Source organism: Musca vetustissima, unplaced genomic scaffold (assembly GCF_032173495.1).
Source record: "Musca vetustissima isolate MV318-11 ecotype Yass unplaced genomic scaffold, APGP_CSIRO_Mvet_v1 utg619263, whole genome shotgun sequence".
NCBI lineage: Eukaryota > Metazoa > Arthropoda > Insecta > Diptera > Muscidae > Musca > Musca vetustissima.
In genome coordinates, this window is record NW_026877730.1 from 1 (window position 1) to 22,576 (window position 22,576).

Here is a 22,576-nt window from a genome sequence, read left to right on the forward strand (position 1 = left end):
AACACCGAGATTGTTTGTTCGGGTGACAACAGCAAACAGCTGTGATAACGTCTCAATATGCCAACAATATACAAACCCAATGAGGTTGTATAGCTGCGTATCATATTTGATTTTTTTGCCTGCAATTGATTTTCCACTTCGGGTAGCTCCTTTAGAATCTGATCGCAAAGCTCCAAAAGACTGTGAATGTTCAAAGCCATTTCCATCAAATCGAATAGGAAGGCAACATGCTCCTGTACCGGTAAGTAGTTGTTGCTTCCCACAGCAAAGCCATTCAATTGTTCCAAAACGGTGGCAGCACACTGCGATGTCACCACATGTTGATCAAAGTAGGCCATATTCTGGCATTTGCTGGTTGTTGCTTCAAAATTAAATTCATTGCGCGAATGTTTCTTTACCTTTCCGCCCTCGGCTACATCAATACTAAATTTTTTAGTAAATAATTTACAAATTTCCTTGGACATTTTCTTGACCGCATGTTTCTTCTCGTCGCGTTCCTTGCCCACGCCAAACAGTAGAATATACCTCTGATTCGACTCACTACTGTAGGACATTGAGGGGTCGTCTTGAGGTATGGGAAAATGTTTAGTATAGATGTAATGGCGCGAAATTGAATTACCACCACTGTTGCTGCTATTGTGCTCGGGAATTTTGGGGCTGTCTGGAGCCTGCACCTGACCCTTTTCTTTAATGTTTTGCAATATTTTTTCCAAATCATCATCGACATTGGAATCATCATATTCATTGTGTTTGAAATCCAAACCACTTGTAAAATCATCATCGAAGCCCTGGTTAGCAGGCGGTGGAGTTGCAGGTTTATTGGAAACCGGGCCAGAAACACTATTCGTCACCTTATTACTGAGATTATTGCTACCCATGCCATTTGCACCTTCCAAAAGATCACCGCGAGATATTAGGGTGTACATATAGGCATTGTGGGAAAACACGTCGTGACGTATAAGGGCACTAAACAAATGTACCAAATTTGTGAATTGTGTACGATTTGCGGTGCTGCCATTTTCATCGAGTACCGGGGCATCGTGATCTAGGAAATTCATCAGAACTGATTGAAATACCGGCAAGCCGCCAATTAAACCGGCGCCAGAAGCAATCGAGTCTTTGTCATCGTTGGGATTGGTGCCATTACCCTGGCCATTGTTAACATCTTCCGGCGAGGGTGTTGTAACTTCAATTTGACGTTTGTCCAATAAAATGGCCACTACAATGGCGCGATGTTCACCCCATCTGTAATAAAGGTAAACAATTAGATTTTTGTTTATTTTCGAAGTAACTGTAAGTGTAACTGTGTGTTGTCCTTTGTTACCAAACTTAATATTCATGTTAGCCATTCTAATGATTTGTTTTTCACACTTACCTCTGACTCGATACCGCCCATTCACATAAAATCTTCACAGTATTCCCATCCACGGTTTGGGCATCATACTCTTGGCGTATCTCTTTCATTTCACCATTTGCGCCCACCTCACGTCGCACACTTACAAATGGTTGAAATATATTTGCATACAGTGTGTCGATGGAATTATTTTGATCCATCAAATCAAAACAGTGCGTATCCAAATAATCGAGAATCGTCAGAACATGGGTATACGAATTCTTATTAGCATTTTGCCATTTTTCAGCAAACCAACGATTCTCGGCATGTTTGGAACGTAAAATTATTTCCGATTCTATTGCACGTAATTGTCGACGTACTTCATTGTTGGTCAAGGGGCATTTCGATGGCATTGGCAGGGAAGATGGTGCCAACGGCAAATGATCCAGGGGGCTACCACACAAAGAGGCAGGTGCACGATTTTCTCCTATGCCACACCAGACCATTGCCGCTGGACACTCGATTGTGACGATTTGTAAAATGCTACTCAAACACAAAACTATGTCACGATGATGTGGGCATGTCAGATATTCATTTAAGGCCACCTCATATGGGTCTAATGGTGTCTTCTTATTCTTGTTATCACCCTCATCAATATCATCCACCTCCATTGGTGTTACACCTTGCAATGCCAGTAATGGTTTTGGTTGTTGGTGATTCTGCTGCTGATCTATAACACCATTTAACAAATTCGTTAGCTTTTTGGCAACAATATAGGCCATTTTACGACACAATCTCTCGGATTGGACAAAGTCGTGCATGTACTGCAGGGCAAATGTTAAAATGAGTTTCTTGAGAGATTCATCAAAACTAGACTGAGTACGCATCTTATCCAAAAGTTCTAATATCCAATTTAGGAAATCTTGTCTATCCAACAGCTGTTCCTCGTGCATATATTTGGCCAGCTGGGCACAATAATTCCAATATTTCAAGGCATTACGGCTATCTTCAAAATTGCTACCACTGCCCGATATGGTGGAACCTGAAGCTGGCATATTATTGCTACCGGACATGACGCTAGGATTGCTTGAACAGCCAACCATGGAAGAACTGTTATTACTCATTGGTCCCATCGATGTTCCAGTGGACGATTGGTTATTGGCTGGACTTAGCATAGGCACAGGACATGCCATTGAATGTACAGCCGCAGTCATTGAGTTGGGTGTGTGGACATTTGAATTTGCCGTTTGTTGTCCATTACTATTGGCATGGGTAGTGGGAGCACCATAGCCACTCATTAATGCTCTTTCCGAGGGGGTACCTAAAGTAAAAACAATGTTCGTTATCTTCTGGTGGGTACCTATTAAAAATTGAGTATAGATACTTACACTTCTCACTCAAGTGATAGTACTCCTGTAGTTTGGGTAGCAAATCTTTCATAAACTTGATCATTATACCCGTCCATTCTGCGACGGGATCAACTAAATTTCGCTTTTTATTTTTCGATTCAGAGACACTTGCCGTATAGGCGGCACTCAGTTTAATGTACCATGTAGCTCTCTGCATATTCACCTGATGATCGCACAGTGTAATTAGAATCTCTTCCTTCTTATTGAACGACGGTGCCTTCTTGGCCAAACTCAGCAATGGTTTGTTGCCAGCCAAATCCTTAAACCATGCATCCAATGCAGTTTTTGTGCGCGGTGACACCGGCCAAAAATTCTCCTTGATATTGACTTGCTGCTTCTTACGCACCGTATCTTGCAGGGTCATCAACTCCTCCTTTTTAGCCAAGATGGCATTGAAAAAGGAGGCCACCTTACTGGCATTGACATTCGACGTATGGGCTGTGCCAAATTCATCCGAAAGTGGTGGCATAGTTGCGAATCCATGTTTAACATTGGATGGTGTCAATTCATCTTCGCGTTGTCGGGCATCTTGTGGGTATACATCTGGTGGCCCCAGTGCCCGCTTTAGGGGCCGTTTTTCTTGTAGCAAAAGCATTATGCGAGGATTGGAACCTCAAATGCCTATTTTAATGTGATTTTTATTCGTGTTATTTTAAAATTATTTTCTTGATTTCAAGAAAATCTTCCACTTTCCGAAAATCTTTCTCTAACCGAACCGAACGAATAAAAAAACGTCCCAAATACTGCGACGAGAGAATGACTGATAAATAATGAAGACGAAACAAAATGGCCGAGAACAACCGATTGTTTACGAATGACTGTGATGCATAATGGCGAAACAACAAAGAGAAATGGAAGAAACAAAAATCAGCTGATCATATTATGGTTACGGTAAAATGAACGACGGGAACTATTTCTAGTATAATTTGGATTTAGTTTGTTGAACAGAACTTTCTACGCGAACAGTTCTTTTAATTCAACTCTTTGTGGCCTAACAAAATGTTTAGAGCTTATATTAAATATCAAAAGAAAAATCTAAAAAAATAAAATTGATGGTAATGTTATGAGATTTTTAATATAGAAACAATCGTGTGTACAGTACTAATTTGTATATACAGTCCAAATTATTTTAATCGCTTCGTAATCGAATTGTACAAATACTGTCATCTGAATGATTTTGGATTTTTTTAAAAATGAATATAGAGAATAATTAAATCTGTGAATAGAAAATTGTTCTTTTCTGAATTTTTGATTTTTGGCCGAAGATCCAGCTTTAACCTGGTTAAAGCTGATGGACTACTTGAGACGCTGTCGCTATCAACATTTGTGTGAAATTATAAAATTGTGTGGACATTACTATCGATTCAAATAAAGATTTCGTGAATGTTATGGTTTAACTTTTCTATAACTCTTAAAAATCGCCCTTTAAATATGTATGATCATTGCACAAATTCTATGCGATCATAAAAACATCTGGACCGCCATCTACCTATCAACATTTAGTTTTCTTTCATTTTTCTTACAGTTATGGCTTATTTCATATTAAGGGTCCATCTCACGTAAGCGGTGTTATAATCTGTCCATACGTGAAATATATTTTTTTAACCGAAAAACCGCATTCCCTATATAATTTACTGTTCAAAAAAATTTTTATTTTTGCAATTAATCCATTTTTACCCATTATTTTACCTTTCCTAATTGTTGCTAAATAAAATAAATATTTTGTTTACTTTTTACCAATATGTATCTTTATTCAAAGAATTCATTTGAATTGCAAATTTGTTTGTATTTGCGCTGACATGTATATATATAACTTTCAGCTATATATAAAGGGGACCTTAGGAGCTGTATATAATTTAATTATAAAGTTGCTCTTCTATATGCGGATTCAAGGTATGTAAATTAAAACACAATAAAAAATAGTGGATTTTACCATAGGTATGGAAATGAATTAAAGCCATTGAGCATGGAGTGAATAAATTTAGATTTTAGCAATTCCAATAACACCACAGCCAATACGAGCGCCAGCATTGCCAGTTGATTTGCTCAATTCATGGCCACCTTTGCCCAAATCATCGGGATCGGCATGAACGACAATGGTACGTCCCAAAATGCTATTAGCTCCAAACAAACTGATTTGAGAATCAGTGATGTTTACCTATAAAAATGAATACAATATAATATATTAGCATTTCATAGAAATCATTACTATATTATTATTAACATTACCTTGGTGGGACCATCACCGCTGGCTTCAATATTGCCCAAATCACCAACGTGACGGTTTTCGTCAGAGGGAGCACCATGTTCTTTGCCTTTAGGATTGAAATGGGGACCAGCAGATGTACAGCCATTGGTATTGTCACCGAATTCATGAACATGGAAGCCATGCAAACCCTTGGCCAAGCCGCTAACTTCACCAGTTACAACAACTGGAGATGATTCATCCTAGAAAATTCGAAAAAAAAAATAAATAATTCATAAGGACAGTTTGTTTATGCACTGTCATAATAGCAATGAAGCGAAACTCAATTATACGCGTACGACACTACTGAAACATCTGGTGGAGTAGCGGGCAGTTTCGCAAGATACATGTTGAACAAATTAGGGGATAGAAAAAGGCTTCTATTTAATATATATTTCCTCCCAGGTATAGATTTCTTATCATTACACAATCTGCTCATAAGACTCCCGATATTTTTGTTTTTATAAGAAAAACAACTTTATATGCACTCGTACCCCAAAAATCGGAAGGCCTCCGCGAATAGAATATCTACCAATTTTTTGCGTACATAAAAAACATTAGCCAGTACTCATAGAAATTTTAAATTTATTTTAAGTTATTATATTTTTTAGTGCTGGGTTTGATGCTAAGTTTGTAACTTATGTTTTTTTTTTTTTTGCAATGCCTGTTGATGAGCTATTTCTGCTTGGCAAACCGAGTAGTTATTTAGACTGCTAGCATAGTTTTATGTTATTTTTTCACTCTACTTTCACTTTTTATCCTTTTAGAAATTTGTGATAAGTAAATGTTGAGTTGTTTTTTTGTACTGAGCATCAAGCCAAGCAAATAGAGAATTAATTACATTTTGTTTTATTGTTCTTTTTTTCGACGTTCCCACGCCTCTTATTCCCACCCCTGCTGACCGAGGGGCCGACCTCCCCTTACGTAGGGATCGCGTACACACCATGATCCGTATCATGATGGGAGTGGAATAGAAAAACCAGCTACAGAATCTACATCAACAGCCAGTTTGTTATTAAGTTTTACTATTCATTTAAAAGTACAATAATATTGGATTTTATTTGTTCTACGCTCAAGCAAAAAGTAGGAACACATTCAGAAATAAATTTCTTTAGAGTAACATAAAATTTATCTATTGTAAACTCGAGATCAATAGGATTCTTACAAAGGCATATAGAGGTCCAATTTACAGATGAGATAAGTGATTTGATTTTGCAAAAGTTCGTTTTTTTATTGTTAAACGTAGTTTTTAATGAGTTTGATGAATTGCCAGAAATTAAATAATCATGTATCATGGTTATACATAGGGTTGGGTGATAGTTATCTTCAGGAATACAAATAGGAGGTATTCTAACTAATTCAAAATATGGTGTATGATTTACGAAGATTGGATTAAGGATTTTCTCATAGTTATTTACTATATTATTTATTTGTTGGAAATTAATGTCACAAAATCGACTAATAATTTCAGAAATAAATTGATTTAAATGTATATCAGATGTCAATGGAGTAAGAGCTTCTGACTCTGGCAATGAAAGCCACTTTACAGATGGCATATCGCCAAAAACTAATATTCGATCCGAATCATTCATATTATTAATTATGGATTGTATTGCTAATATATGCTGATTATAAATATCAAGCTGTGATGAGGGAGGAATGTATGAGCAAGTGACGAATAATTTAAATTTACCCAATTCAATGTATGTGCCGAGAAATTCTATATCAGTTAAATGACCATCCCTTTTTTATCCGATCTTTTCTAAAAATTTGATATTTTGAACTTAGAATTTCACTATTAAGCACAGATGTTTTAAGTATAGCCTGTCGATTGTCAATTTCTTAAATGTGGTCTTCGGACTTTGGAATTGTGAAATAAAATAATAAAGAGTTTAGGAATATTAAATTCCTTTTTATTCTATCCAGAACCAAATCAAAGTAAGTCAGGGTATGTAGTCTTCTAGTTGAATATAACCATGATAGATGGTAAATCATTTTGAGTATCTTATTTGGCTGAATTTGTCCATATTTCCGTAGATTTTCCCTTATTAAATTTTTTGAAGCCTTAAATTTCAAATTTTAACTCAACCTTTAAACTCCAATGAATTTGAAGTTTTACCAGTACGGGAACAAAAAAAAAAATTAACACAAATCAGACTTCTTCCAGAATCGTCAAGAACTTTCTTCAGTTTTTCGAATGTTCAAAGGACGCCGCTGATTAAACAAGATGGTACTTATCAGTAATAACGAACAATCTCAATTGAAATGCAAATCGAGAAAAAGATAACGGTCAAACACAATTATTTCTGTTGATTTTTCTCACTCGTCACGATGACATGACAGACAATCAATGTAGTTGGCAACCCTCAAATACCCCTCTCAACAAACGAACAGCAAAATTGATAAAGAATGAAAAAGAGAACCGGACAGACAACCGATTGCGTATTCATTGAATGTATAAATCAATGCATTTATCACACAAAAAGGTGTAAAGGTATACACAGCCATATTTAAATATTAATTACATTCATATATGTACAAATATACACCAGCAATTGTACTTTGTATTAGACTTCTGGTTTTTCTGGGCTGTAGTCCGTCTTAATATCTTTCTAATAAGCGCACTTATTCTACCAGACATTCCCATCATTCCCTCACCTTTTGCCGGCATTATTATATTTACTTCGAAAACCTACAACTTGCACGAGTGTGTGTCTGTGTATGGCGTTGTTTCTTGACCTTCAAACCCATAAATTAAGACTTTTATAGAATTATATAGAATCGGTGTAGGGCAAATCCTGTTAAGTAAAATCTGCATCTATATATTGTACTTACAGCTTGTTCAAAGAATACGGTACCCTTGGCATCGCCATTAATAACACAAACAGCTTTAGCAGGCATTTTTTATGTGATTTTTCCTTTTTTGTAGAAAGCACTCGCAAAAAATTCGCTAGTTACCGCTTGAGATTTAATCTATAAATGAAGTAAGAATTTCACTGCTAATCGACTTCTTAGCTCTGCTTTGACGATAATTCTTCTCGTTGTTCCGTTTTGATTCTCGTTTTCTTAGAACCCATTTACACATTTGGGAGACGTGGAAATTTTCGATATTTTACTAGGTTTAGTCCTGATTTAGATTAGGAAATTTTACTTGCGGCATTCTTATCGTTCTCTTTTGAACTTGCTTCATGTGTCTATACGAGGCAATTCGTTTTCTAAAAATATTAGTTTTTTTGCCGGGTCGTACTTTTTATATTCTTCACAATGGGTGGACACTTAAAACACCAATAATGATTCGATATTTTTAGTAGGGAGATTTGGTACCCAATGGGAGCTCAAAGTACCAAATTACTGCTAATTCGGTGACAAAACGTGTCCAAGCTCTCCAAAAAACCGAAAAACTAGAATCTTTATCGATAAATTATTGGTAGAGAAATTTGCTACTCAATGGGAACTCAAAGTATCAAATATGGAGGCTATACGTAAACGTGGACTGATTACTAAACATCCTAGGAATAGCAACACTATATGTGGAATTTTTTGAAAGCATTATCTTAATTAATGCGATCTCGACATATAATAATTTATGATTTTTGGGATCTCCGTTGTATATTTCAAGGTGTTGCAAACGGAATGGTATACGCCATATAAGATCCTATTAAGGGGTAAAACATTTCTGAAGAGTGAAAATCAATATTTCCAGTAGCAGACGAGCAGTACGTATTATTCACCTCAAGTCAACATAATTAACCCTTTGTGGTCCAATGTTGCCCACAGACAACAAAGTGTTTTAAAGCTTATATTTAATACGCAGCTAGTAGATATATATTATTTGGATTACATATTTTAAGAGCTGATTATGGACGACACATATCAAAAGAAAAATATAAAAAACTCAAATTGTTGGCCAAGTTAGAAGCTTTTTTATATATAGATGAGTGCAAAAATGTGCACAGTACCAATTAGCGTATACAGTACAAATTATTTAAATCGCTTCGTATTCGAAGTGTACCCTCCAAATTGTTATTGGGCCTTATAAAAAACCCTAAAGAAAAATTAAAAGTTATTTATTCGACCATATTGTATTTGGTTTTCTTGATATTGGACGTTTATTTTTCAGAAAGAAGGTACTGTATCTCCCGAATGCAAGGATATAGCGATGTCAAATTTTGTGCATATCCTATTTGGGATAGATACATTAAATCTGTGCACAGAAAATAGTTCTATAATCACGGAAAAAAATTCGGGGCTCAAGGGGTTAAAATCGTGTTTAAACAAAAACCTTAACTAAACGTACTATAAGCTTTCAGATGTTTCAGTGTAACAAATAACACGACGGATCCATTCCGCTTATGCCCTTATGTGTTGAAAAATATTATATAAACGCAACCATTTGTTGTGTATGTTTTCTTTATATTTTATAGAAGAAGTCACAAACCTACATAGTTGCTTTTTTGTTATTCACCTCAGGTGTTATTTAACTCATATATATCATTCAGAGAATGAAAATTTTGCAAGGTAACACTTAGTTCACATGGTTTAAATAAATGCCATGACAATGCTATTTCAGCTAAGCCATTTTTTTAAATTGCATCAAAAACCGACCCAGTCGGCATGAGACATACTGTTGTGATTCATCCTTCCTTCCTTCTGATTCAAATATCTTCCTACTGTTAATGGCTCTGATTGAAGAACTTGACATTCTGCCATCGAATTTTGATAAACACCAGATTAAAAATGATTTTTATTCCACTTCTTCGTATTCAAGTTCTGGGAAGGGGAGATATATGATTGTTCCACAGTTGGATGGGGCTATTGTGTGGCCATTAGTATAAGCTTTGCAAACTTAACGGGCTGATATATTGTCTGAAATTGAGAAAATATTGTTTACTCAGGAATTTCTCCAAAAATTTCTCACAGTCATATGCTAATAAAAGTTTTTCATTGTGATCTTCACCCTATATAGGTTTCGTAATAGTTATACCATATTTATCCTACCTAGATGTCCATGGTATAATAATAGAAGGTAACAGCAAGTGTTGTTGTACAACAAACGATACAACAACCACATGGAAATTTGTTTTTGTAAGTTATACTAGTGTCAACGTCATTTGACAGAAAAATGTAAACAAACAAATAAATTATATTTATTTTGAAAATAAAATATTTTCGAATCCTAAAATAAAATTTGAAAAACATGAATGAAAATCTATCAAATTTATATTTCTATCGCTTCCACATCTTTCCTATGATTGAACTATGGCCACTTATATGTGTAACACATATGAAAGTGAAGGGAATTGCTAGTTATTCAATGAAGAAAGATTTGCTTCCTCAAACTTTCCCAACAGGCAGATTGAGTAAAATGAATACGGGAGTACATTTAATAAAGAACAATTTCGAATTGTATGCGTTCCCAATTTTCCTGTTGGGTGATTTTTAAAAACATAATTTGTCAAATTCATATTGACACTAGTATTACGTTGGAATCAAACCAGCTGGGACTTGCTGTCACCTTTTTATAATTGTACCATGCTAGATGTCGTGGTATACGTGAACATATAAGATTTACTGCCGGAACTTGAACATATCTTATTAGCGTTGGTTAAGAGAAACCGGACACATCCAAATCCGGACAATAGCACAATAAGAAATCGGTAAAAAATATAATGCTTGGAATTGTGTTGTTTTTTCCAACATTAACAGAATTATCTAACGGTATCCGCGAGCTGCAAAAAAATAAATAAATAAAACAAGATTGATGCAGAAACAAATATTTCACATTTTGACGTGATAGTTATCCATGGATTTTTGTAGCATTCTTATAGGTATGTCCCAATTTATATTAGACGAGTTTAATTGAGGCAAGTCTTTGTTTGATGGAGAGAGGGGAAGGGGAATAGAAATTGAAAAAATTGTGACCTCTTCTGCCAAAAATAAAATAAATATACGCAACAAGTGTTTGACATTTTTTTCAACACAAAACTAAAAACGCGAAAATTGAATGAAAGGTTATGATTTCTTCCCTAATACCAGTAGGGAATACAATAAAATGTTTGTTTCATCAATAACAAAGTTATTACTTCCAGACGAACGTGTTAAAAACCTTATTTTCATTTCAATTAAACTTGAATATATTTCAATTTATTTGACATTGCATTCAAAACAATACACACACATTCACCAATATTTATTTTGATTTGATGGAACAAGCCACCTTGAGAAAAAATTGTAATCAGTTGGTAGCTGTGCCCTACCTTGTAATAATTATACCATGATGGAATCGATGTGTTTAATATATATTTGTTTCTTTTTTCACTGGGACATCTATTTTTTTTAAATTAAAAAAAAATAATAAAATTCGTCTCTTTTTTCCTAATTGTTTTTTCTTTTTATAATGGCATATTTACATTTGTAAGCAGCGTAATTATACATCAAACTTCAGCTACATTTATCATCTGATATGTCCACTAGCAACGCTATTGTACTCTTAAATATCGCTTACTCCACCGAAATCAACGGACCAAAAGTTATAGATCTATTTCATAACGAAAGAAATTGAAAAATGTTTGAGGCTTCGATAAACAATGAATCCGACAATAATTTTGAAATTCGTCATCGACGGTAAAAACTTCAAAATTGTGCAGGCTTGGTTGTTTGTTGAAACCTCAAACATTTTTCAATTTATTTCGTTATGAAATATACGTATAAATTTTGGTCCATTTATATCGCTGGAAGAAAGCGATATTTGAGAATAGTAACGCGATAATTCAAAAAAGCGTTACTAGTGAACATAGGAATTGATGAAAGTAACTGGTGTTCGATGTTAAATTACGCAGCTGGCAAATGTATGATATATGTATATGTCATTGTAAAAATATGTAAAAAATACGAAAAATGTATCAATATTAATTTTGAAATTATCAAACAAATTTGGATGTCCGTATGTATATTCATATATATTTATCGCATAAGTTTCGTTAAAATTTCGGGTAATTGTGTCACAAAACTATTGCTCAATCCATAAGAATGCTGCGACAAGCAATAGATGATTTTGCTCCAAAAATATAAAATATTTGTTTACACATATGTATAAGGTCATTCAACAACATTGTAAATGATTTGAAATCGTGAAAATTTGATGTGAATCTAATGGTATAGTTCGGGTTTGGCTGTGCCCAGTTATGATCTAAAAACGCTGATATGATGTCATGATCATGTTCCGCCAGTAAATGGAGGATAAATATGGTATAATTAATCCGAAATCCGATTGATAACGTTACATGCTCAAACAAATATATTCACGGAATGTATAAAGGAAATACGGAATATTAAAAATGATGGAAAAAACCGCATAGCCAAATATTCCTGATAAGCTTAACCGAGAAAAAATAATAATAATAATAATAATAATATAATAATAACAACAACAATAATAAAGCTACCATGGACATCACTGCAGAATTGTAAAAAGGATCTGCCTTTAGACATGAATATTGTTTGAAATTCATCCTTATACATGTCTTTTACTCTCCATTCTTTCTTTTTTTTTTCGTTTACTTAGGGGTCAGATACGTCACAATTGGTGCTCCTACATCCAACGCTTGTTTTGCCAGAAAATCTGCCTCTGTGACTCGGAGTCCAAACCACATGACATTTGTACGAATTGCTCTCATCAAAAAATTGCGTTATTCAGCAACCAGAAAATTGTCAGAGCTTCCGCAGCCTAGAGGAAGGCCGCAAGGCTCTCTGTAAAGATGATCAGCTTGCCATAACGAACCTCGTCGAACATGGATGAAGACTTAATGTCCAACTTGAAGAGGAACAATTTCCTCCTCCGCATCCTGTGGTCTCACGCCCAACCGGGCAAAAATAGTGAAGCCATAACATCTATAGTACTCAATTTCACAGTTATATATGGCATGTATTAAATCCACAGAAACGTTCTGGTTCGTAAAATGTAGAAGATTTGCTCTGGTTGTGATAGTTACACCCAACGATCTCCTCTCTCGATCTTCTTATTAATATACACCCGCACATTGCCGTTTTGTCGTTCTGCCGTAGTCAACATTCGCTATTATGAAGCTTTTATACATATTAATGGCCCGTTTCGGGGCCATCGTCGTCAAACATTCGAGTAAATTTGTTCTACCTTTTAGCTCTTCGCTGATGTGTTCATAATGATCCTTTGCTGTTAGAGAATTCGTTATGATTCTTCCCAGGAATTTAATTTAGGGTAAACTGTTCGATACTATTTTTAGCAAGATATATGTGAAAAAATACGCATAAAGTGACAAAATTTATTTTTCTTCGGACTGTACGATGAAATTATGATATCAAGCCATATAAGTTTTATTGTAATACGGGGAAGAAAATTAAATTAGCTTTCGAAAATGATAAAAACCAAAAAAAAAAAAAAAAAAAAAAAAAAAAAAAAAAATCGGTAAAAAATGGATGACTTATACACATTTTTGTATTGATTCTATGCATATTCTCTAAAGGAACTATGGGTCTATCTCGTTTCCTTTTGCCTGTTACAAACACATCAATTTTTTAACCGATTTTTTTTTTATTTTTATCATTTTTGAAAGCTATTTTAATTTTCTTCCCCGTAATATAATAAAACTTATATGGCTTGATATCATAATTCCATCGTACAGTCCGAAGAAAAATAAATGTCACTTTATGCGTATTTTTTCACATTTCGACCGCTGTAACTCAGCCACTCCAACTAAACAGAATTGGTACATTAGAACCCCTGAAAAATTTTCGTATCGCACAGTGTTATCAAAAAAAATCGAAGATCATGGTTCTTCCTTTCTCTAACTTATGTAGTCCCGCGGTATATATATTGAAGAGCATAGGAGACAAGCAGCTACCTTGGTGAATGTCATTAGTCACCTCTATCTCATCATTTCCCAATCGAAGATCTCACTTAGGTAGAAAGTTGACAATCCAGTTGTCTGTAGGTTTACCTTCTTGTCCTTTAAGATTTTCTACAAAATATCAATCCTTACCATAATTTTGTAGTTGTTGGCTTTCAGCAAGGCTACTCGATGCATAAATTGGTTGATGTAGGATGCTTTTTCTATTGGCAAACGTCCTGTTAGATAATTTATCAACTGGAAAATATTTTATCATAAAGTGAATGCAATCCATAAACGCAGAAATAAGCGAGATGGGTCTGAAATTCACAAATTGCTGTAAATCTTTATTTGGTTTCCGGATTGGCACAATCTTTATTATTCCCCATGACTATTTAATACAACTTTCCACAAACGCATCATACAGCGCTGTGAGTACAGCCAACTCTGGAGGAGTTCTTATCATTTCATAAGTTATTTTATCATGATCATCAGCAGAACGCTCTCTCTTGTCATGTAAGATCTTCTCAAACCGCTCAAATAAATCAAAATAAACCATCTCATTTTCTATACAATCTTTCTCCTCAAACTCCTCTTCCATTGTACATAGGGAATTGTTATCAGGAATCTGATACTTGAGATGTCTTAAATAATCCCTGTCATTGTTATGGTATTTAGGAACCTCCAGGCTTCCCTTACATTACCATTGACATTTACCTCAACATGGGGACCCGTTACTTTTCAATAATACACAGTTTACCTGTCAATGGAAGTTATATATATATCGCAACATAATCTTAAGAAACATACTTTTTTTATTTTTTACTAAATATATATATTTTTAATCTTATAAAAATAGGTTTATTTCTTTTTTGTTAGTATACATACAAAAGTGTATTTTTTATGTTCATCAATTCACACATTAAACATTACATTTTGAAGCCATGATGATATTTGTGTGTGTGCCACGTGTGAAGTGTTTAACATTAAATTATAAAAAAATATTACTTTGACATGCTAATAGTTTTTTTTATTCGTTTAATATTTATAACGCTGCCTAATAATTCTACAGATTTTTTTCAATCTAATACAAGCTGCTTTGTATCTAATTCTAAACATTATGATTTAAATTCTCTCTGAATGAAATAATTCAATATTTTTTTTTATATCGCCAATATTTGTTTTATTAAAATAAACCCCAATTTTGGTCCTTGTTTTATAATGTATATTTAAGTCGATTTTCCTAATATTATTCTAAGAAATTTAATGCACACATTATTTAATATTAATAAAATAATAATAAAAAAAACAAACAGAAGAAGAAACACATTAAGCCAATCAGAAAAACAAAAATGGAATATGGAATCATTAAAACTAAAAAAAGAAAAATGGAATTAATCTTGTCCAAATACTTTTGTTTACAAAACTTATGTTAGATTTTCTATGGAATCACTAGATAAAAAAATATGTTTTATAAAAATATATGTATGTTTTTTGGTAGAACATTTTTTGTTTAAGTCACTGAAAAATTAGATTTGCTTAGTAGTAAATATTATTTATTTTTGGTGTTCATTGCACGTTTAGTGACTCGACCGAAGAATATACCCAACATAAATACCATACCAACTGCCGTCATTAAAATTACGATAAAGAATTTCTTCGCTGGCGATGTAACAACTTGATTAACTAATTGTTCCATATTTTCCGGTGGTTGAACCAATACCTATTTTGATGAGAAATATTTATGATGTGTGGTGATTGAATAATTAATTAATTTTAATCAATTTTTTTATACTATACATACCGTGTCGGCATTTCGGAACATTTCAATGCGTCTTTGTAGTTTTAGGCGGCAGTCTTCTTCCATGGCTTTTGAATGATCTTGCAAAATTGTTTGCAAACATTTTAGTTCTGAAATAAAAAATGTGGAACGAATAAGTTAAATTTAATAACCTCAAATATTGTACTTTCTGAATTAAATTGGAGACCTAAATTGAATGAAGGGTGAACTAGGGGATGATAGATACCATGCAACGGCTCTGATTGGCTTTAACATGGCAAAACCTGGCTTATCTTGGTCGCTATTTCATCTCAATTGTGGACACTGAGCTCCCCGCGGTGTCACCAGGGGTAGATACTTTCATCACCCGTTGAAATAGTGAGCTGATTTGTGCCGCGTGTTCAGAACCAGAACCCATAAGATATGACGGTATAGAGTGTATAGCAACCTAGCCAAGATGAGGTCAGAATAGCAATTAATGGGCTGAAGCAGCTGCGATGAATTACCAGCCGAACTATTCAAAACCGGTGGTCAGATGCTGGTCAGGAGCATGCACTAGCTGATTAGTACAATTTGGCTAGAGGAATGCATGTCCTATGATTGGTAATTCAGCATCCTGTGTCCCGTGCACAAAAAGGATACAGGACGATATGTGCCAACTATAGAGGAATAAGTCTCCTTCCCATCGCCTATAAAATGCTGTCTAGCATGCTGTTTGAACGACTGAAGCCAATGGTCAATGACATAATTGGACCAAACCAATGCGGCTTAAGGCCTGGCAAATCCACCATTGACCAGATTTTCACTCTCTTTGAAGGGACTACCGTGGTGGTCTTAGGTCTAGGAATCCTTTCAATCAAGAAGCCCCTCACAATATCATTCGGAGAGTTCCTGGAGAACTTCCGGATAAATTTGAGGTTCAAAAGGAACTCCATTTCCGTGATGGAGTATCTATCCCGTCCGATGAATCGTTTGCAGTAGTTAACCGCTCTCCGGTACATCTTCTTTGCAACGATATCCTTGGCGTTGACTTGTCTTGCAGTTACTGGTACAGGATGATTCATCCATCTTAACGACGGGAGTCTCATCAGTATCAGTTTCCCCTTCGACAACCAACTGCCTGAGAAGTCTCGTGACATCACTACAGGCCATGGAGATGGAGTTCGGGTCCTCAACCTCGCCAGGGTTTACATCCCTACTTATCATCCGGGGGTCATTTAAGAAGTAGTGACCCAGACCTTTGAGATGGTTATTTAGGGGCGCCATTCTCGTCAGCTCAGGGATCATAGGCACTAGTTCATTTCCTCCGTTATATGGATCTGGGGGGTTACTCTGTATTGCGTTGCGAAAGCAAGTGCGATGCGTATGCTAAATGCGTTAAGAGTACAATTTGGTACTCTGTAACGTTCACGCAAACGCATTCGCAAACTAAATTGAAAATAGGGCAACACTGTCGCCACAAAGTAAACAATAACGAAGAATGACAAAAGGAAACGTCAAAAAATTATAAATGAAAACATATTTTTGTGTGGTACTAGTGTTTTTTTAAACAAAAATGATGAACGAATTAAAAAAAAAGAATTTTATGAGATCTATCAAATATACTCTCCCTAAGTGACCACGGGTATGAAAATATAAGTACGAATTATGTGACAAATGTTTTCAAATATTTAATTTTTATAGATTTATATAAAATGTCTCAATAAAGATTCGTTTATGTATTTTTTAAACGCTCGTCGTTTCAAATAGATCCACAACAATTCCAACTCCAATAAAAGAGGCCGCTGCTTTGAAATTGCTTGGACAAGGTGGTTATCAACACCAACCTATAAATATGCACACATAGTTTCAAATTTTATATAAAAAAATAATATATTACTTTTTCCAACCACCGACATCTTTTACACGAGGTCAATTTGAATTGAGGCCATCAGACAGTTTTGTCCACAAATTGTTGGCGCGTTGTTTCGCATTTGAACTCTGCAACTGTCCCTTTGCCAAATCACTGTGTTGCCCCATAAAATCTACTGAAGTTAGGAACTGACGTTGCTGAGCCTGTAACTGTGACTTTTTTGCCTTTTACTTAAAATAATTTACAATTTATATATAAATAAAACCTTTAATGGAGCTTACTTATATGTTTCGCTTCCTTTGCGTTTGCTATTTTGTTAACGCAAGATATTTGCGCTTAACGAACGAGTTTGACATGCGTTTTCGTATTACAGAGTGCGGTGATGCCACATTTGCGTAAAGTAGATGCGAAAGGAGATACGAAAACGTACCAATTACGCGATGCGTTACAATTTTTCTCACGCATCGCAATACAGAGTAGCCCCCCTGAAGCATGGGTACTTGCGCAAGCAGATGAAACAGCTTTTGGAGTGTTTGAGAGAAAAATTCCCCGAAAGTTCTATGGGTCGATTTGCGTTGGCGGTGAATATCGCCGTCGAATGAACACTGAGTTGTACCATCTATTGGTACAGCGACTACCCCAGCTTAAAATGCAAGCCAACCGATTTTTTTTTTTTATAAACATTCTTCGAAAAAATATATTTATAGTTAACTCCCTTCTGTTTTGTATAGGGAATTTTTTCTCTGAAGGATAAATCACGTTTCAGAGCGTTTGTGATAGCAAATTTTTGTCATGATAGGATGAACACGAAAATAGAGAATTTACCAATAACGATTGGGCGGCTGATAATAACAGTTTGGAATACTTTTCAATACTTACTTCGTCCATTGCCTTTTTTCACATTCGAACAATAACGCAATAAATCATCTGTACACGCTTCTTCGAGTATGGGATCAACGTGTATGTCAGCTTTCGCCTCAGCAATTAAAGTCGCCACTTCCAGGCGGCAATCTCGGTTTACAATTTTCTGATTAAGAAATGCTGTTTTAAGACACTCCTCAACCATGCCATGTTCTTGGACATAATTTTCTGGATTACAAAGGACGGCAATTTCATGTTTACAAAATGTTTGCAACAAGGGATTTAATTTATAATTAAGAGCCTGCTCTTGTAGTATCTTCACCATTTCCTGAGAACATTCTTCGTCCAATAACGATTGGCGGAATTTATCCTTGAGACATTGAATTACCTGAAAATAAAAAAAATATACATAGATATACATATGTATGTACATATCAATGTCAAAAGTTGTTAACAAAAATTAAAGTTATTTCTTACCTTTCCATTCAATTCCTCATTAGGCTGGGCATTGGCAACTATGTCCGAACAATAACGATCTATATTTTTACCACAATGAAATTGTAGCGAGGGATTAAATCTAAAATCTGTATTCTGTTCAATCATGCGATTTACAACAACCAAATGGCAGCGGGCATCAAATGAAGGATCATCCTTGTAGACTTTCAGACAATCCAATAAACGCATCGGATCCTCTTTGGAACAATATTTATAGGTCATTTCTTTACAAGTATTTACCAATGTGTAGTCGGTTGCACTATCGCCAAGTTCGGATTTTTTGACTAGGAATATGGCATGATGACAGTCACTACCCAATCTGGGTGTATTCAAGGTTAAACATTCCAGAGCCTGTGAAAGCAAAAAACACCAACATATCGATTTTATTTTCAAACCAATTAAATAAAGGAAATGATGGTTTTTGTTATGAAGGACATTAGACGACTATGGTTATGAATGAACATAAACTTGCATTCTTTTTATTCACCTGTCCCGGTCCCTTTTTCTCCCCACAGAATTGTTCCATTTCCTTTTTGCATGCCTTGGCCAATTTTGGATCCAGCTCTAGAGATTCACGCTGCTGATATAATTGCGCCTTGACCTGCTGACGACATTCTTTTGGTATGCGCGGCCGTTGACCACGTATCGTATCGTTACGCATAACTTCGCTCAGACAAGCTACCACATCATTTTTAGTGGTACTACCGGCACAAAAACGTACAACATGTGGACGACAGGCTTCCTTAAACTTATATGTGAAATGATAATTTTTCAGCGAAATAATTTGAAAATGTTCTATAGCTGCACGACATTTTAGATCTTGTCGTAGATCGGCATCATTTTTGTGCGAAATTAAACAATCCATCATATCGCCACGATCTTTTCCACCTTTTAGAATATGATCGCAATGTGTTTTCATAGCCTCAGTGCATACGGACATAATGACGGGATTGAGTTCAACATGTGCTGCTTCTTCTTCGGTATATGATGTAACGGCATCCTAAAAGATAAGAAATGATTACTTAAGCTTAATATCATTCCCTTCTATGTTACTGTGGCCTGGAATCCAACTTAATTTAACTATCTGTCATGTGTCATGTAGAGCCTTAAGGGCCGCCTGACTATCGATATATATAGTCACCGGTCCTATGTTCTCGGCAGTAAGTGTTTTGGCTATCTTAGGCGCTTTCGTGATTGCCAGGATTTCTGACTGAAAAAGGCTGCGAAGATCGTTAAGTTTATATGAGTTGTAGATCGCTAGTTCGTTTGCATTAAACGCCTGCACCAATACCTGCCTCCAACATCGACCCGTCTGTAAATATCGACAGACCGGTCAGAGGTAAGCACCCACTTGCCCAGGATTTCCTACTAGGAAACTCTACTTTGATGTCGTTAGTTTGTGGTCGAGGACTGTACGAAGTTTATAAGCAAAATTGCTTATAAATAAATGATGGCATAGCCGAATTCTCGAGTGCAGGTAGTTTTGGCAACACTATGTGTTCTTCCGATTCATACTCAGATTGACCGAAAGCGAAGCGATCATTTATTTTTATGACTGTATTCTTATCCACAACATGAACTGGCCATTTAGATGAATTTACAATGCCTCTCTGAATAGATTGCTTAGCATAGTATGCAATCCGTTGACGATTATTTTTCATATTTGTGAGCCCCCGGTATTTTGCGGTTTTATTAATTTGTGATTTTTGGACTTGGAAAATTATAATGTTTAAATAAATAAACCTATTAAAAATCCACAATGGAAATTTAAACGCACAATCAAAGAATAATGAAATTATCATTCAAGATAATAGGTATATACAGGAAGCATTATCAACCACTGACTTGGCGTTTGTCTTATTCGATAAAGAGAAATGATATTACCCATATTTGAAAATGTTCTACACCAGCAGATATAGCTACACTCCTATATGCCAAAATTCCCAAACCCCCAAATCTTAACTCACCTTACAAGACTTTTGTAACTTCTCCAAATTAGTTTGTAAACAATCCATTTCCGCACCCTTCTCCGTATGATCAAAACAATAGTATGACAAATCATCAATGCAAGCATCCTCTACTTCGGGTATTAAATCCACCGATACGGCTCTCTGGCGCATAACCCGTTTAACTTCCTTAAAACAAGCTGGCCTCAACGTATTCTGTTCATCATCACTATAGGCCATACGATGAAGACAGGGCAGAATAAGTGGACCTCTTTCGGGATCCATTTGTATGTCAGCGACATCATCCCATTGTTTTTTAGCATGACAATATTTGATGGCATCATCATGACAATGTTTATACAATTGAGGATCCAATTTAAAATCTCTAGCCACGAAATATTGTATCAGTAGCAGAGAATGTTCACAATCTGGGGTCATTGCTGGTGTACCCAGTTGTTCCATCAGACATGACATTACACGGGCATTACCACCATCCGTGTCTCGACAAGCCAAATCTACTACGGGTTTACAATTACGTCGTAGTACGGGATCTACACGCCAATCTTCTCCCACATCGGAGACCTTAATTAATGTCTCCAGTGACCGTTGACATTGTGATGTGATACGCCTGTCTTTTCGTCGTTTGCGAGCATGTTCCATTAGACAATGGATAATTTCACCTCCCGTTCCTTGACCCATACCAATATTCGACAATTTATCTACATTTCCACAGAACTTTGGTATATCATCTGCGCAATCATTTAAAATTTCCGGAGACAATTGTCCATCGGACATCAACATACGGCGATGATCATCGATTTCAAGACGGCATTCTGGGGAGATTTTCGTACCATTCTTCTCAACTGTCTCCAGACAAAGCAGAATCTGCGCCAAACGCACCTGTTTGTCTTCGGAAACGCCACGACGGCAATGATGCTGCTTAATATCGTCTTTGCATGCTTTCGCCAGACCATGGGATACTCGATAGTCCTTAGCAATTTCACGATCTCGCTGACTAATCTGATCGGCACAACGGGTAGTCATCCCAGGATTTCCCTTATTTTTAACCAAACACTTAAAAGCTCCCGGCGTTCTTGTCAGCTCTTCGGGACACAAATGTTTGAGGTCTTCCGAGCAAATATCAAAGAACCGCAAGTCTTCATTTTGCTGTTCTATACGAGCAACAGCCGCTTTACATGGTTGGCCCAAAACATCAGCACCCGTCTGCAATAGACACTCGGCAGTTTCAAGTTGTGATATGGATCTGTGTTCGATATTCAGGCGTCCACATTCTAGTTGCTGTAATTCCATGGAACAGCTATTGAAGAAATCTCCCAAATTATCAAAGTCCGGGAACAGCACGACGCTGACTCTCTTTATGTATGAACGACATTTGTTGCCATGTTCCATTAGCTGTGCTCGATCCTTAATGCAGGACCATATATCAACAGCATTGATACACGATTCAAGTTTATCTCTCTCCTTCATACATGTCTTCTTCAAGAAATTTTCTTCAATCCACTTATTGTTCAGCAACTCTTTAGTTTCATGCCACACCGCATGTTGTTGTGGAGACAAGAATTTCAGTTTTTCCGAATTGCTAGCTAATTGTTAATTATTTGTACTTTTTGTTAATACTTCTAAAACTTGTCGTCGTCGTAATGCAATGCAATACAATAAATGAGAACGCAAGAACATTCGCGTTCTTCTTAACCAACCAAAATGAAAAGCGTTCCACATCCTACGTATAGAAAGAGAATGCACACGAAAAATGGAACTCAAAGCAAAATT

At 35.7% G+C, this 22,576-nt stretch overlaps 3 protein-coding genes across 3 annotated transcripts; all 3 read right to left on the reverse strand.

Moving 5' to 3' along the window:
* Nucleotides 1–8: 8 nt before the first annotated feature.
* Nucleotides 9–3,354, reverse strand: LOC133322405 (mediator of RNA polymerase II transcription subunit 12-like; the record flags this gene model as incomplete). The annotated part of the gene is made up of 3 exons (XM_061531400.1): nt 2,724–3,354; nt 1,376–2,593; nt 9–1,245 (listed from the first exon to the last, which is right to left on the reverse strand). Coding segments are annotated over exons 1-3 (3,069 nt in total), but the record flags the coding sequence as incomplete, so codon positions are not given.
* Nucleotides 3,355–4,721: 1,367 nt separating this feature from the next.
* LOC133322403 (superoxide dismutase [Cu-Zn]) lies at nt 4,722–7,903 on the reverse strand. Its single transcript, XM_061531399.1, has 3 exons — nt 7,823–7,903; nt 4,972–5,190; nt 4,722–4,900 (listed from the first exon to the last, which is right to left on the reverse strand). Exons 1-3 carry the CDS (start codon nt 7,886–7,888, stop codon nt 4,724–4,726), a joined length of 462 nt encoding a protein of 153 aa, XP_061387383.1. The 5' UTR covers nt 7,889–7,903; the 3' UTR covers nt 4,722–4,723.
* Nucleotides 7,904–15,397: 7,494 nt separating this feature from the next.
* Nucleotides 15,398–22,389, reverse strand: LOC133322402 (Golgi apparatus protein 1-like; the record flags this gene model as incomplete). The annotated part of the gene is made up of 6 exons (XM_061531398.1): nt 15,398–15,574; nt 15,656–15,762; nt 18,363–18,732; nt 18,822–19,190; nt 19,312–19,839; nt 20,807–22,389. Coding segments are annotated over 6 exons (3,128 nt in total), but the record flags the coding sequence as incomplete, so codon positions are not given.
* Nucleotides 22,390–22,576: the final 187 nt, after the last annotated feature.

Bases quoted from the DNA above. Each gene is read 5' to 3' on its own strand.
- LOC133322403 (XM_061531399.1), bottom strand. From the start codon at position 7,888: ATGCCTGCTAAAGCTGTTTGTGTTATTAATGGCGATGCCAAGGGTACC. The intron at 5,191-7,822 runs GTAAGTACAATA...CGAATTTTCTAG, and splicing joins CCGTATTCTTTGAACAAGCT to GATGAATCATCTCCAGTTGT. The intron at 4,901-4,971 runs GTAATGTTAATA...TCATTTTTATAG, and splicing joins GCGGTGATGGTCCCACCAAG to GTAAACATCACTGATTCTCA.